The sequence below is a fragment of the Thermobia domestica genome, unplaced genomic scaffold (genome assembly GCF_964235325.1).
Source record: "Thermobia domestica unplaced genomic scaffold, izTheDome1.hap1.1 HAP1_SCAFFOLD_186, whole genome shotgun sequence".
NCBI lineage: Eukaryota > Metazoa > Arthropoda > Insecta > Zygentoma > Lepismatidae > Thermobia > Thermobia domestica.
This window is the reverse complement of record NW_027655916.1, coordinates 311,037-327,296: the sequence shown is the minus strand read 5'-3', so window position 1 is coordinate 327,296 and position 16,260 is coordinate 311,037. Positions and strand designations below refer to the sequence as shown.

At 32.4% G+C, this 16,260-nt stretch overlaps 1 protein-coding gene across 3 annotated transcripts in view; it reads right to left on the bottom strand.

Annotated features, from left to right (window-relative positions):
* Positions 1-1,029: 1,029 nt before the first annotated feature.
* The window catches only part of LOC145676512 (SLIT-ROBO Rho GTPase-activating protein 1-like), a 251,693-nt gene continuing 236,462 nt past the window's right edge, over positions 1,030-16,260 (bottom strand). For all 3 annotated transcript variants that reach the window (XM_081747334.1, XM_081747332.1, XM_081747333.1), the window contains exon 15: positions 1,030-6,561. In XM_081747334.1, the coding sequence (XP_081603460.1) occupies positions 5,362-6,561 (1,200 nt within the window). In that variant the 3' untranslated portion in view covers positions 1,030-5,361. The remainder of the gene's footprint in view (positions 6,562-16,260) is intronic.

Genomic DNA, 16,260 nt, shown 5'->3' with positions numbered 1-16,260 from the left:
AATAATAATAATAATAATAATAATAATAATAATAATAATAATAATAATAATAATAATAATAATAATAATAATAATAATAATAATATTATTATTATTATTATTATTATTATTATTATTATTATTATTATTATTATTATTATTATTATTATTATTTCACAATAATTCATTTCCATGAATTATACGTACCCTTTTAACCTAAAGGCATAATTGTGAGACAAGCATTTTTTTTTTTTTTTTTACGCTCCCAGGGCGTTAGCCATTTGGAACAGTTTGCTTAATGCTGAACTGCGATGAAGGATGCTATTCACTAACGTGCAGCTCGTCTCCAACAGTATTGCGAATATACGAATTGGATGGACGTGGACAAAGGGTATGTCACTGTACAATGTACAACAGTGTGTACAAAACTTCATTTATGTGAGATCATGATTTCTGAGTTGTTCCCATTAAAAAAAAAAAAAAAAAAAAAAAAAAAAAAAAAAAGATTTTGATTTTTAAAAAATGTGGGTGTTTTCTTTGGGACACACCAGCCATCTTTGTTAAGTACACTAAAAATTAGTCAAGCGTACGAAGGTGGATTCAATTCAAATAAATTGAGACAAGACTTGCTTGTAAGTTGCACAGTACTCCTAGTACATAATAGCTGCTACTGTGATCGTCGACTACTGCCACTGGCTTCCATTTGGCTCTAAAACCAATATACTGTGAGATGTTGGGATACTCCTATCTACGAATTATGAGGGTACCACCAAGATGAAAGATGCCTTTTGTCACATTGAATTGCTGAAACGATGCTGTCTCAGTGGCGGCTTTTGACGGAAGTCACATAGGTAAAATCATTTTATTACTTCAAACTAAGGAAAGGAAACTTACCTAATGTTCTAATCCTTGTAAGCTAAATTTTCTTTCCTTAGTTTGAAGCAGTAAAACTTTAATTTTTGCTAATGTGACCTCCCTCAAAAGCAGTCACTGAGTCTTTTTTTTTTTTTTTTTTTTTTGTTAAAGAATCTATAAGGAACAACAGCATAATTAAACTACATGATGATCCAAATTTTATTTATCTTGCTTGGCTTACATTTTGTATATAAAGCTTCAAAAATGTACTTAAAAATGCATTTTAAATACAAAGCTAAACCACACACTAATAATAATGGATAAAAAAAACAAAAACAAAATATAAGCAGATCTAAAAGTGTGGCTGCTTAACGTAATACTGAAATATTGAAGCTAACAGGCGATTAATGTAATATTTATATAGTATGTATATATAATATATATAATAAGAGTACAAACCTTTGGTGTTTATGCATATGTCGAGGTAAAATTTGACGCAGCACATAAAAAAATAACATTGCATAAAAACATTTTTTTTTAGCGTAGCCACACATCAGTATACCTAGATATATAATCTCAATACGCAATATAGAGATTACATGTTTTATCCATTTTTTTTCCTTTTGACACTTCGCACCAATACAAATTACACACGTTCATTTTTTTTTTAATTTCGTACTTTCAGAATTTTATCGTTAATTTATTTGTCATTATTTGGCCATTAATACGAAAAAATTGAGCTTTATTCTTTTTTTTTTTAATATGTAAAAAATCTCGTTATTGACATTTTTATATTGTGCAGTCTGTATCTGGAAGCAAGAGTTAAATATACTTACATATATATATGTGTGTGTGTGTATGTATGCGTATCATGTCTGTATATACTATAGATAAATATCGGAACGAAATGTTTAAAGAAAGATTTGGGTAATGAAGATAAATCTATTTCTGAAACATCTGAAATTTATACACTATACACAGGAATTCCATCTGTCTGTTAGCAACTTGTAGGTTTCGTTTATAGAAGGACAATTTTATTATTCACTGGTTGATAACACTATATAGAAGTGTCAAGATAATTGTAAGAATGAAAAGTCAATTCTTTAAAAACACTACATGCATTCTGTTTTAACATGCTATATTTCTGTACAAAGTCTATTACCAAAAGATTTTTGTTTACTAAAATATTCATATACCAATTTGAATATCTTTTATTATTATTATTATTTCTTTTCTTAATTGGACATAATATAAATTGCAACTTGGACTAGATAAACTATATATTGTACTTCATTTTTTTTTACTCATATTTAGAAAAAAAAATATATCACCATGATATAGTAGTTAGCACATTTAACATTAATTGAGTTAATTACATAATGCGGAGAGGCACCCAGTCAAAACAAAGGCTTTCATGGTCGGTATGCCAAAACTTTACATTAATGATTTATTTTTAAAAACTAAATTTTTAGATAGTCATTGATGATAAAAGTGAACTTCCGTGCAGATTACGAATACGTCTGAATAAAGATAATGACTATAATATTTTGGGGGGAACGTCTTTCTGTAGTTTTTTTTTTTTTTTTTCTCAGCACCTAGGCTGTAAGAGGGAACCTGCTAATTAAAATGGGATCCGAACCTCCACTTGGCTTCTTGTTCAAAACTATTATCCCAGAGCAATGCGCATAGAAAGCAAGCGTTAGCTACTTGGCCATGAAGAAACAGTAGCGTACAGTAGATTAGAGTAGTACCAAGTTAGTACTTGGTTAGTTAGGTTAAGCTGATACTCAGCATTAAGGTCTACCGTAAGCACAATTAATTTGCTTCATAGCCCTTTTTTTCTTTGTGAAGTAGTACATTTCACCCGCAAAACTTACAAATTTGTGCAGACCTATTCTTAATCAGCACCAGAGCTTCATTGAAAAAATCTTGTACTTTACATGTTAAAAATCAATAAAACACGTAAGCGATAAATCTGGGTAAAATACGTCAAGATTCTAGATTACTGGCCCTCGTGCGAGTAATTGCAACTAACATGGATAAATTCGTACATATATAAAAAGGCCTATTAGTTCGTAGTTAAGGTTTAATTTTTAAAAATCGATGTTTATATACTCTACACAAATATGTGATCGATAAAGGGGCCCGAAAACTAGAAGCCTTCCGTAAATTATATTCATTTATTTAAAGGATAAAAGATAAAGATATTCCTGACTCTTTGTAAGGCATACATTTCATATGTATGTACATCTGGAAACTAAAAACTCACTTCGTTCTAATAATTTAACTATTTTTTTTTATTATTATTATTCTTTTAAAATTTCTTATTAATTGTCTTAAAAAATATTTCGACTTCCAGTCTTATAATATATTATCAGTCAATCTTTCTGATACCATGTTTCTGTTTTGACAAGACGTTCGCCTCTCCTATCGCCGTAAGACTGTCAGTAATTATAAAAGATGGTTCTCTACAACTCACGTTATACAAGAACCAATCATCGACTAGTTCGCTTTGATACGAGTGTTAATTATACCGATTGGATAATATTTGGTTTCGACAAGCACCAAGGCGGTTATTTTAAGACGTTGTATTTATATAGCATCTATATAAATATAAAAGTTTGTTCGAAGTGTGAGGCATCCATTTAAAACAAAAATGGGTTTCCGTCATAGGTGGAGATCGCTCATTGATATCTGGGCAGAGAGAGCACGAGATCGAACAAAATTTATACTTTTCGAAGTTGGTGAAAAGTTATTACTTTCAAAATGTCATACTAAAATATATAAATTGTCAATGAACTTATACATCTGAATGATAACTAAGTTTTGCCACTACCTTCCTTAAACTTACAATTCAACGTGTTTGTTTATTTTCTTTCTTTAACTGACGCGAATAATTTGACGGGACTCCTTACTTTGATACGAACATCATTGATAGACAAACCTGTTGTTGATCGAGACACTGCCGTAATCACTGATTTTTTTTTCTTTTTTAAAAAAAGATAGTTTAATTTTTTTTTAGATACAGAATAGTAACTACACCATGTTAACTCTTTAACCACTTGTATCTGGACAGTTGACTATCAAACCTTCTATCTTAGTTTTTCCCTCAATGCTAGTACGTTGGACTTTTGGTTGTATTGTATTTCTAAGGGTAAAAATGAAAATATACAGAGTAATAACTGACATCACGCACTAAATCATGAAAATTGATATTTGATATATAAATTGATATAGTAAGGTAAGACTTCCTACCATAATGTTTTAATTAAAGAGGAAAATATTCAATAAAAGAATCCTAAAATCAGCATATCAAATCCAAGATATAAGGCACTTACATTTAAAGAAGCAAAGGAATTTTATCTATTATATAGTGGATTTCGGGAGGAAAAGCGACTACTTAGCACGTGTGTTTCTCACTTCAAAACAAGAAGAAAATTTTGTCTTTTACTTTGTTCAGAGAAGCATAGTTACAGAACTACTAGTGTCGTCCAAATACATTATCAAGTACAACAATAAGTAATAGAGAGGCAACTGAGAAATTCAATACGCAGTTCCAAAAGTTGGTTTCCTTTGATGTAAAAAACTTGTGTGCATGGTCGGATTCCTCCCGGAACACTACATATCCATTAGACTATGATGTTAAAAGTGAAATATACATCTATATAGAACGACTAGGTCTATATACTACACTTCTCGGAAAACTTTGGGAAGCAATGAAGCCCATGACACACACACAAACATCCAATTATTAACTGAAACACAATATTAGGAAAAGATGGAACCTACCAACCCACACCATAAATATAGCAAGCTATATTGGATTCCCTGCGGTTTTTAAAGTTGAAAGTTGGATATACGACTAATCAAACTGATAATCACGTTTGTATCAATACTTCAACCTACTTTAAAAATCCTGCTCAACGGCAGTCATATTTGCGACAGGGTTATTTTCCTCTCCCATATATTGCATCAATAGTACGGTATATTAGATATTCTTGTCCGCTATCCCATTTTTATTTTAAAAAGATACTTCATACCTTGTATTTTATGTGAATCCAGTTAAAATGCGACTCTCATGACATCCGCCTTGGATTTTTATCAAATCAACGATCTTTTAGCGACAGTATTAATTTCTAGTTCCGCACGAAATAGTCGTTGTTGGTTCCCTCTAAGAAAATTACTTTCCTTTTTGAGTACTTCTTTCTCAAAATTCGTATTTAGAATTCTCCCTAATTTCGTTATGGTAAACCTTAAAATGTATCTTTAAAAAACGACAAAGAAATCACATAATGATCAGACACCTCCTCTAAATGTAGACACATACTAAAAACTTTACCCCACATCATACATCTTTACAAACGGAAGTTACACTCATTTCTGTTTCTGATTTTGTAAAACATACAATCCTTGCATTATCACATCTAACCAGTGATCAGTCTTAATGTTTAAGAGAAAGTAAATTAAAATTCACTTGATTTATATATGTACTACATAAACAATAAAACAAAATATATTTCGTGTTGTCTAGCCTGATCCTTGTTTTGGTTCTAATTTCTCCTTACGAGGAGGTTCTGGTGACAAATGCGGTGGAAGAACGGGTTTTCGCATTATTTGAGGCTTCACTTTGACCTGGGGCTTAAATGAACTCACAGAAGATTGCTGTAATGGTTGAGGTGGGGCGCTTCCAAACACTGGGTTGATTGGGTGTCCAAATTTAGGGGGAAATTTTGGAGTTCGTGGATTAGGACTCTGCACTGTTACCAGTTCCGATTCCGTTGATAAATTCTGGGTTGTTTCGGATCCATCAGAGCTAGTATCTGAAACAATCGATGTAGTCCTTTTCACTGCGATTGTTGTCTGTGTTTGAGCATCAACCGCTACACTGCTTGATACTTTGGTGTTTTTCTTCAGTGTACACTGGTTTTGCTTAGCAAATCTTTCAGCTGCTGTCATATCTGGACTTTCAGGTCCAGGACTCGATCCTGGACTGGGACTAGAGCTCGAGCTATCACCACCATTATCTTCATTCAAGATTCTTTTCCCGCATTTTCGTCCATCCATTTCAACGCTATCTTTCGGACTAGATCCTAGTGGTGTTAAAGGCAGATCCATAACCAAATCAGGTGTATGTTTTTGTCGTAACTTTGTGCACTGTTCCCAAAATTCTTGACTGGACCGGAAACTACTTGAAGGTGATGGGAGATCGATCTGTCCCTGGGACGTAGCTCGTCTTTGCCACAATTCCCTGTTATGACTAAAACTACTGGTACTAGTTGTACCAGTTTCTGAAGATGAGCTACTGTTCTCAATTTCTCCTCCCCCTACGCTGTGACTTTTCAAAGTAATTTTCCTCAGTCCTACAGTTCCCTCGGCGGGCTCCTCGGTCTCGTTCACAGGACCTTGGATAGAAGAGTCGGATTCAACGGATTCGTCCACACTGATTTGAGATGAACTGGTATTTTGAAACACCGGCATTTCTTCATCCGTCTGGATTTCCGGAACCATTTCTCGAGTTTCAAGTTTCCCAACAGCTGAAAGAATTTGTGTTGCTGCTGCTACAACTTCCGTTTCTTCTACACTTGTGTGAAGAACTCCACTGTTCTCTTCTACTGTTTCTGCGTTTGCTGCTGGCCTTTCTTCTGTGTCTTCTTCCGACATTGTTTCCAGGGCAGTCGAGCTTAAAACCTTGTGCCTTGCAGACAGCTGAGGAGATACTTTAAGTGACTGCAAGAAAGACAATTAAACATACTCATCTTTATGTTCTGGAATTATAACCAAAAGAAATTATGAAATGTTATCTGTAAGAGTGATATTATTGTTTCTTTACATTAGTTCCAGAAAATAAAAGAAGAAAAGATACTGAAGCTCCATTCGGTCTTATAATTGCTAGTAGATTTGATATTCTCGTCTTTTTCGTAGATCGTTCACGATTTAAAAGGTATATCAGATTTTTTTTTAAACATTCTTTCTTAAAACTTATCTAGATAGAATGATGAATTAAGTTCATTCAACAACGTGACCTACTATTGATTAATATGTACCGTGTTTACCGACATATAAGACGCAACTCATTTCAACTGTATTCAATTTTGACGAAAAAGAGAACTTTCACTGCATAGATAGATAGATAGATACACGAGGGACACCTAATCTAGTGGTTAGATTGTTCCGGGTTCGATTCCCGGACGGTGCTTCCCAATTTTCGGCGTCCACCCAGCGTCGTGAGGCCAACTGGGGAATCACGTGAAAACAAGACGTGACGACCACTAGGGTCTAGAAAGCTCCGGCTAGTAACAGGGCGACGCAGCGTGTTGATCACGTGCTCATTGCTAGATTGGACGTAGTTCAGCCGGTTACCGACAGATGACGTTGACCGCCAAGTGGTTATATATAAGGTTTTTTTTTTTTTTTTTTTTAAAAAAAGAATTGCTAAAATTTGCATTGTTTAGTTAGCGTATCGCATTTTTGACAGTGTAGGAAAATATTATTATGTATTTTACTGTTTCATGTGGATTGAAAAAAGAAAGCAATAATAATAATGAAATGCAATGCAATCAAAAGGTACTGTAGTTTTCTTTTTAAGTGCTAACTTTATCATAAATACTGTCTAAGCTGGTAACTGGTTTTGAACGCGTCCATATCGAGTTTTCTATTAAGTGCTGAGTCCGAAATTGACAATTGGAATTACGCAGTCTACGAAGTGAACCTTTAGTTTTACGATAAGGACACGATAAGTTAATTTCACACAAATCTTAATCTATTAACTAATAGTGTATTCAAATGTTACTCAAATTAAATTTTACTTTCCCCACTTCTCTAAAAGTTCTATACCCAACGCTATTTTTCTTTCTCTTTTTCAATGGAAAACAAAAAAGCTTAATAAAAAGAACATTTCTGGACCAATGAGATAACCGCTAGATGCGATGTCTATGAACTTATTACCAGAGCTTGAAATAATTATGAATATATATATATATGAGAGAGAGAAAAGGGAGTACTACTAAATCCGCTTGATTCTGCTATTGATCTTGTTTCCGAAATGCAAGATGAGATCTTGTATCTCCAAATCCGATTAAGGCATTTTATTTCCAGATGCAATATAATGTCAACGTACACAAGGTTAACTTTGCCGTCATTCCTATGACCAGTCTCCAGTACTATGGTGTGTAGTTCATAATAAATTGGTTTATATTATTTAGAACCTAATATACACACAAAAGAGAAACGTTGTATCAGATACCGGATATCTATCACTGAACGTTTAATAGTACAATATGTGTAACAGAAAGAAAATCATTCTGCCTTGACAGAAAGACAACGATATTCCGTATCTTATTGAAAAAGTAGCCCACTTCCAGTAATACATTATGACCAGAAGTGTACCGCATTTTGCGATTGCAATATTTCGTTTGCACGCTATGCGATACGGCTTTAAGAAAACGCTAATATATATTATATATATATATATATAATATAAAGTGATATTTTAACAAGAAATATGTGTGGAGTTACCAATGCCTAACCAAATATAGCATCGCACATGTATCTGGGAATGTCTATAGCGCATATCCAGAAAAAAACAAATATACGTTGAAACAATAAAGCTATTGTATAAGCTAAACTGCATTTACTGAGTCACTGAATTGTACATAACTAGAATGTTTTTACAACTACGGAAGGGAAAATCATTGAATAATACAAAATAATCGGGAAAACATATTAAAATTGAAGTATTAGTCTCTGTATCGATATACCAAACGCACACCATTTTTTAGCCTTATTCTCAGAGAAAGAAAGAAAAAAAAATAATCTATATATATAAAAGAGAACGTACAAATCCTTTGTTCCCTCATCACGCTAATACGGCTGAACCAATTTCTTTCATTTTTGGGGGGTTATTAGGATTTGGACCCTAGATGGTTTTTATCATATCACTTTAATTTTTAATTACCAGTGTCTTGAGATAATTGACCATTCAAGTGTCCATAACGTACAAATCCTTTGTTAGTTCATCATAGGTAAAAATAAACGTATTTATATGCAACCCGCATGACCGTGTCACTCGGCGGGTTAACATAAATGACAGGCGCTATAATGTTAACATTTACTGCAATCACTTGAAAGCGAAAAAGTAAAAATTATCTAAGTAACAAAGTTTATTGCGTTCCGGGGTGACCGCAGCGAAGCGGGGCGGGTTAACATAAATGACAGGCGATATAATGTTAACATTTACTGCAATCTTCTATGGTTTTTATCATATCACTTGAAAGCGAAAAAGTAAAAATTATCTAAGTAACAAAGTTTATTGCGTTCCGGGGTGACCGCAGCGAAGCGGGGTGAACGCTGCTAGTGTCTTATACGCCGAGAAATAGGGTACATATTTGTTACATGTATTGGTTACTGGAATAACGGTACACACAAAAGCAAACAATAAGTTGCGAGCTGGAAGAAAAAAAAAATCTCGCTTGCTTTTATGCATGAACGATATACGAAAAAGAAGGGAAAATATGCTTCGATTACTAGCGTAACTGAAAGAATGACGAAACACCCTATATTTTTACTTCGTAATTTAACATGCGACCCCATGAGTTAATCTACTCTAAATTCTTTAAATATTTTTTTAAATCATTGATGGCATATTTCAAGTCTGTTTAGAAGTTCCTGTACCTTATTAGCTTTGTGTAATTATTGTGTTAGTAATCTACTTATGCAACAAGGTACAAATTGCCGATGATCTACATTTAAAATGCAATTACAATTAGTGCAAGATTACCAGAAACTGAGTAAAAGCTCAAAAAGACGCGTCAAAAAAGTTTTAAATTGGGAAATAACAGAAAAAGTGTTACTTGCTTTAGCAAAATTTATAAATCACATTAAAATGCATTGAGTCACCACACTATCTTTCTCGTTTTTTTCTTTTTCTTTCTTTTAATTAAAGAATGAACCATGGCTTATAGTAAAAATTTGTGTATGAAATATTAGAAAAGTCCATCTAAGCATTAAACTGTATTTGTAGAACTTCCAGTACTTCAGAATAGTAAACTGCTGTTTCGGAATTTTCCCGAAAGAAACAAGTAGTATGTGAATGAGAGAGTCATTTATGAAATATAAACAAAACAGGTAAGAACATTTTAGAAAAACAGCAAGTTTTCGATTCTTATTCTCCAGTAAACTATCATAATTTTTAAGTGTACGAAAAGAGTGCGAAAATCCCTCTAACAATCCGATAAAAGAGTCAAAGCTTAAGAAGCCTAATCACTGCGAAATTAAAATACCGCTAATTTTACAGTAATTATGTGATATCTTCAAATAGATAAAAGGTAATCGAAATGTGGAACAAGAGCACTCTAGACAATGTTATATTGCATGAGATACTGTTATCACAAGTCACCTAGTAGCTTCCCGTTTGCAGCCATTTAGAAACGCGAAAATAAATGCCGATTTTCTAAATGGCTGGAAATCGAAAGCAGATAGGTGAGTCATGATAAAAGTATCTCATGTAAAATAATATTGTCTAGCGAGCTCTTGTTCCACTTTTCGATTATCTTTTATCTATTTGAAGATATCACATAATTACTGTAAAATTAGCGGTATTTTAAATTCGCCGTGATGGGGCTTCTTAATCTTGATATGTTGAGCGATATGGGCTCTTAGTCTCTGCATATATACATGAACGAACATTCGGAAAACACTTCTTCAGGATATACGTGTAAATTCATTATTATTATTATTATTGTACACTTAATTACTTTCGACAACTTCTATTGATACTCGAAAGCAAGAACTTAGTACGATTTTAGTACCAATAAACAAAAACTATGGACACTTGTTGCGAACTCCAAAAAGAAGCATTATTTCTCCGATAACTTTTCACGGAAAATAACGGGACTTTATTACAAAAGATGTAAAGCTCAATATTTTTTAGAATTTATTTTCGTATCCTAATATGTGACAAACTCTTTACTAATATACAATTAATATGAAATCAAAATAAACTTGTATTCCACGTGGTAAACTCATTTATCAAAGATTTTTTTTTAAAAATGGGTTAACACCAATTCATAATAATTTACATTAAAAAATTAATATGAAATTTTGATGAAATAGTGTCGTACATTATATCTTATGACGAATTCATGTTAGAAACGATAACTGCGATTTCTCAACAATGATTAATTAAACGTTTCCATATTAAAAGCAACTTCTAATTCTTTTTCAATGACTCAGATAGAAATAATGAAATAAAAATAAGTTCCATTCACGTTAAAACTTGTCCCGAATCTTCTGTGCACTTTAAATTCATATTATAAAAGAGAGTATGTTGCAATCTCTCTAGAATTTATTTTACTATTTTTTATTTTTATTTTTATTTTATTTATTTATTTATTTATTTTTTTTAAATGTTTACACAAATCTTTACCTCTCTTAGTGGCTCTCTCTCCGAGTTAGAGATGTCTCCTGTACGTAAAGGAAATTTCGTTACAATGTTTAGATTAAATCTTTCGAAATCTTAGGAGTAAATTAAAGAGGTTATTTAAATTACTTGCAAATGTCCAGGCTACGATCCAGATTAGTAAAACAACTGTAAAACATGCAGCAGTACTTAAGACTCATTTTATTGAATGACAATATTAAATGTTTCTTTCAGAACAAGTTGAAGCAACTGTTAATAGTAAGCTTTGCGTATGAAAAGTAAGTTTTATGGTATTGCAAATACTGTATTTCTTATTTTGTGTGTGAATATGTTAATTGCATCTTCAGATATTTAAGAAAAGTACTACCAACATTGTAACCACAATTGAGGGCAAGAAATGTTAATTATTATTTTGATCAAATATACTTTTATTTGAAATAGTTTTCGAGACAATATGTTAATACCGGTAAATATAAAATTACAAGGAATTATTTAACTCAAATTTCTTTTCAAAAAATAAAAAGTACACGTTACCGCACTGAACTCTGTCACTGAATTTTTTAAATTAAACTATGTTATGCTGGAGATTTTATTGAATTAATTACCGTATTTACGAAATATGAACGAAATTATAATAGCTCTTTCCTTCACACCGTCTGTTCGTTACATCAGTCTATCCGAAATGGAAAGGATTACTATTATTGATTACAAGATGTTTGCTAACAGTAGTGCGGTTCTGCTTTATCTGTATGTATTTTTGTTTCTACTTTCACTTTCAGAGTTTACCCGCTCTGACTTGGTTTCGTCTCCTATCAAATCCACAAATCTCTTATCAAATAATGAGCAATTTTGTTAGGATTATTCTCTGTTATTATTTTGAATTTTCATAATGAAATATTCGAAAACTATAACCTATCCTATGGGTATAAGCCAACTCCGCCTTGCTTCGCTAATCTGTCGGTAACATTCACATATTATTATTTCTTAGGAAATCAGGTTAGAAGAAAAACAGTGACACGAAAATCAAGATAATTTCAGTTCAAAAGCATAGTAGTTGGTAATTAAAGGCAATATTTTGATAAATTAAAAGAGAAAAAATGCTCAAGAAAAATATACGAAGTACTACCCAAAATTTCCGAGAATTTCCCCGTAAAAATCAGAAACCTTACTTTTAATCGTAATTTTCCCACCTTCAAAGTAGTCATCTTTAGCTTGTATGCAATGATTTCAGCCATTTTCCTATTGTTGAAAGCACTGCTTAAGTATGCTGGCTACAGCGCGTTCAAGAACCATTGAGATTCCTCTTGAATCTCTTCATGGAATTAAAACGTCTTTAAAGAAGAGGTAAACATCGTAAGGGACAAGGTCGAGTCGGTGGGGAACCGTGGTCACGTTTTCTTTCTTTTTTTTATATGAGTCTGATGATCTCGTTAGTTGTTCGAAACACGAAGAACAAACTTCGCTGCGATTTATTTCATATTCAATTTATCTGCTCGAGTACGTTAACGTGTTCAGTATGACAGTTCAATTCTATTATGAACATGATAGATTGTTTGCCTTCTGGCCTCGAGGATCACTTTACACACTTTCGCCATTATTTGAGGGGCGTTGTGTATGACGCCAGTCGTCCCAGCTGTTTTGTCATCCTCCAGAGATTCTCGGCCATCTTTGAAACGCTTAGCTTGTTCACAGAAGTTCTTCTTCAGCCTCCATGATGCGGATCCTTTGCTCCTTCGCGTCAGCCTGTCCGAAATTCGCAGTCACAGCAGAACATGGTGTAACAAATCAATCAAAAACTAAGAAATGCGTGTACTCAGAATACACCATTTGGCAGAGTTCCAACTTCTATTGATTTTGGCGGAATGTTAAAAATCTCGGAATTTTTGGTTAGCACCTCGTGTATTTCCCACAAAGAAAATATAATGGATAGTAGTTTCAAATGTTAAAGAAAAAAGCAATAGGACGTGTTTTAACTCATTAGTAAGAGGACAGATTTTCCTCACGTAGTACTAATATTGAAGTTTAACGTTCCTTTTCTATTAATAAATGTTACTTAAAAATGTAAATAGATAAGAATTATCACATCTATCCAATGAAATTTACAGTTCATTATCAACTTATAATGCCATGTGAAATGTTAGTTTTTCTTAATTTTTTTTTTTTTTTTTTTTTTAATTTGTTACATATTAAAGTCATAATTACTTCATTCTGCAAATTCAAGTTTTCACGTAGTACTTACTACATGTACCTTTAGAAAATGAGTTATTGATTTTATAAACGCAATAAAATAGTCACAATTTCACATAGAGTATTATGCACATGTATCTCTAACAAATGAGTTATTAATCTTATGATAGGGAGAAATCTATTGAAAAAATAACTAATTTTTATGTCAATGTTAAATCTTTCTTTCTGTCTTTGTATTATTTCACATCACGTCTAAGTTTTCAAAATTTGATTATTAGCTGAATAATGCTGAATATGCTACTTAACACTAAAATTACATAGAATCGAATTGACTCTGAAAAGAAAGAGAGACCATGGTATAATAAGTTCTTCTTTATAACGTATCGAAAATTACGTAACAATCTCTATATTGAAGACTTATATTTAACTGTTAATATAATGATTTAAGTTTTCGTGAGCAATACTATCTTAAGAATATTCGGAAAAATAGAAAAAACAAGAATTTTAGGGATGATCCAAAAAAAATATATATATATATATCTATCTTGGCCAATCAGGGGCCAGGGGGCCACAAAATTTTTGAATAGCCCTAAACTAGAGTTTTCGCATCTTTTACGGAATAAGCACATCATACCGAGTTTAAGTGATAGTTTGGGTTTGGTTACACTATATGTAGTTCTCCAGATATAAGGCGTACAAGAAAATTTTTGATTGAAATAGCTATATTGGATCTTTCGGTGCATTTTTGGATCAAAGGCCACAAAATTTTTGAACGGCCCCTAAACCGAACTTTCGTATTTTTTACTGAGTTAACTGATAGTTTGGGTTTCGCTACACAATATGTAGTTCTCAGGCCTACAAGAAAATTTTTTGTCTGAAATATATATTGAACTTTCTGATCCAACAAACCAATTAACCACATGTAAATGCTAAGGCTGGAATATTATCGTAAACTTTAGACAGCAATCAGGGAGGAGCTTATATCGAACAAATCTGCAACAGTTTTCTCTCTTTATGCATTCTTGGTACTTGAAACAGCATCGACTGAATAAAAACTAAACCACCTTACACTACACTTTTCAAATAGTTTCATAATTATATTGGTTATTAATATATTTAATGTATTCATAAATGAATTTATCATTTTTAGTTTAGCATTTCTCTCAGAAGTTGTCTTTCTACGGGATAATAAAGATGGTTAATATAAACAAGAGTTTCAGATCGAAATATTTCAGTTTCACTTTGTACAATAACTAGTTTTATTCCAGAGTATTATGTGGATTCATTTTCAAATTTTAACTTTTTATCCACTTAAATCGTACTACGTAGCTTCAATAATTGATGTAAAATATCAAAATCTTTTTAGTTTTACGTCCCACAGTTACTAGACTAAAGGAGATGGTGATGATGAGAAGTGCATGAAAATGGTGGAATGAAAAAAGTGTGAGGAAACTGGGGAACCCCGAGAAAATCAATGAACATGGTGTTTGTCCACTACAAAGTTCACTTGGCTTGAACGGGAATCGAACCAGGGACCCCATGCACCAGAGGTGAACGCTCTACTACAGAGCCACCGCGGCCGCTTGATGTAAATTCTGTCGTATTTTTATAAAGTATATCTGTACAAATTTTAAAATATAACTCAAATTTCCGTGACTGTAAACCTTGTAACACGTACATCTCCCTAGTTGATTTTATAAGCGTTTCATTAACGTTACTTAAACGACTTTTTTTTTTTTTTTTTTTTTTTTTTTTAAACGTTCAACTTCAAGTCAGGGTCTGGATCATCATATGATAAAGAAGAAATTTAATCTTAAATGAAGAATTGGTCTCAAACTTAAAGTGGATTCATAAGGGTATCACCTGAATATTACAAATTAAAGATTATTTCATCTCACGATTTCACTAACGTTAGTTTAAACACGTTTATCGACCGTTTAATTAATTAGTCAAATTTTGAAGAGTAGTTAAGCTTTTGTAATTAACGAAGTAAGAATTCATAACGGATATTAGAGATAGATTTTTTTTTAACCTTTACAAAATGTTAAACAATGTTAACGATCCGTTCATGAATATGATTAACTAACTTAGGAATATATTCACGACTCATACATAAACTTTTAAAACTGTTGCAATTAATTTAAGCAGCTTACTCTAAGGTTATTAAAATCTAAGTGAATTATACACATTTCTTTAACTAAACATGCATAAAAGTTATTTAAAAGATACAAAACATCACACAAAACACAGAAAAAAAAAGACCATGCGTTATTTAAGCAACAGCATATATAGTCTGTCAGTCCAATGCAAAATCAGCATGCTGAGTGACAATTTGGACTCACCTTGATGAAGCAGTAAGTGATTAATTGAAGTGACTACTTAGGTAAATTATTACCTACAGTTGCTACGAGTTCTCTCTGTCTTTCTCTTTTTGACAAGTCCTTAAAGTATTCACCACACAGACAATAACAATAAAACATTTTTTTAAAAAAAAAGTTCTGAATACTTCTAGCTTGAAATGCCATCCTCCTATTTAGCACATAGCTCACATACATACCTTATTAATAATTACAACACAATATAAAGATGTACTAAACCACATTAAATATATATTATATATATATATATACAGTGGCGGATCCAGGATATGATCAAGGGAGGGGCTAAACCATAATTTGCCGTTTTATCCAGTGTAAAGCTGAATTGAAGCTCATTTTATCCAGTGTAAACCTAAGCTTCAAGGGGGGGGGGGCTATAGCCCCGTAGCCCCCTTCTTAGATCCGCCCTTGTATATATATATATATATATATATATATATATAT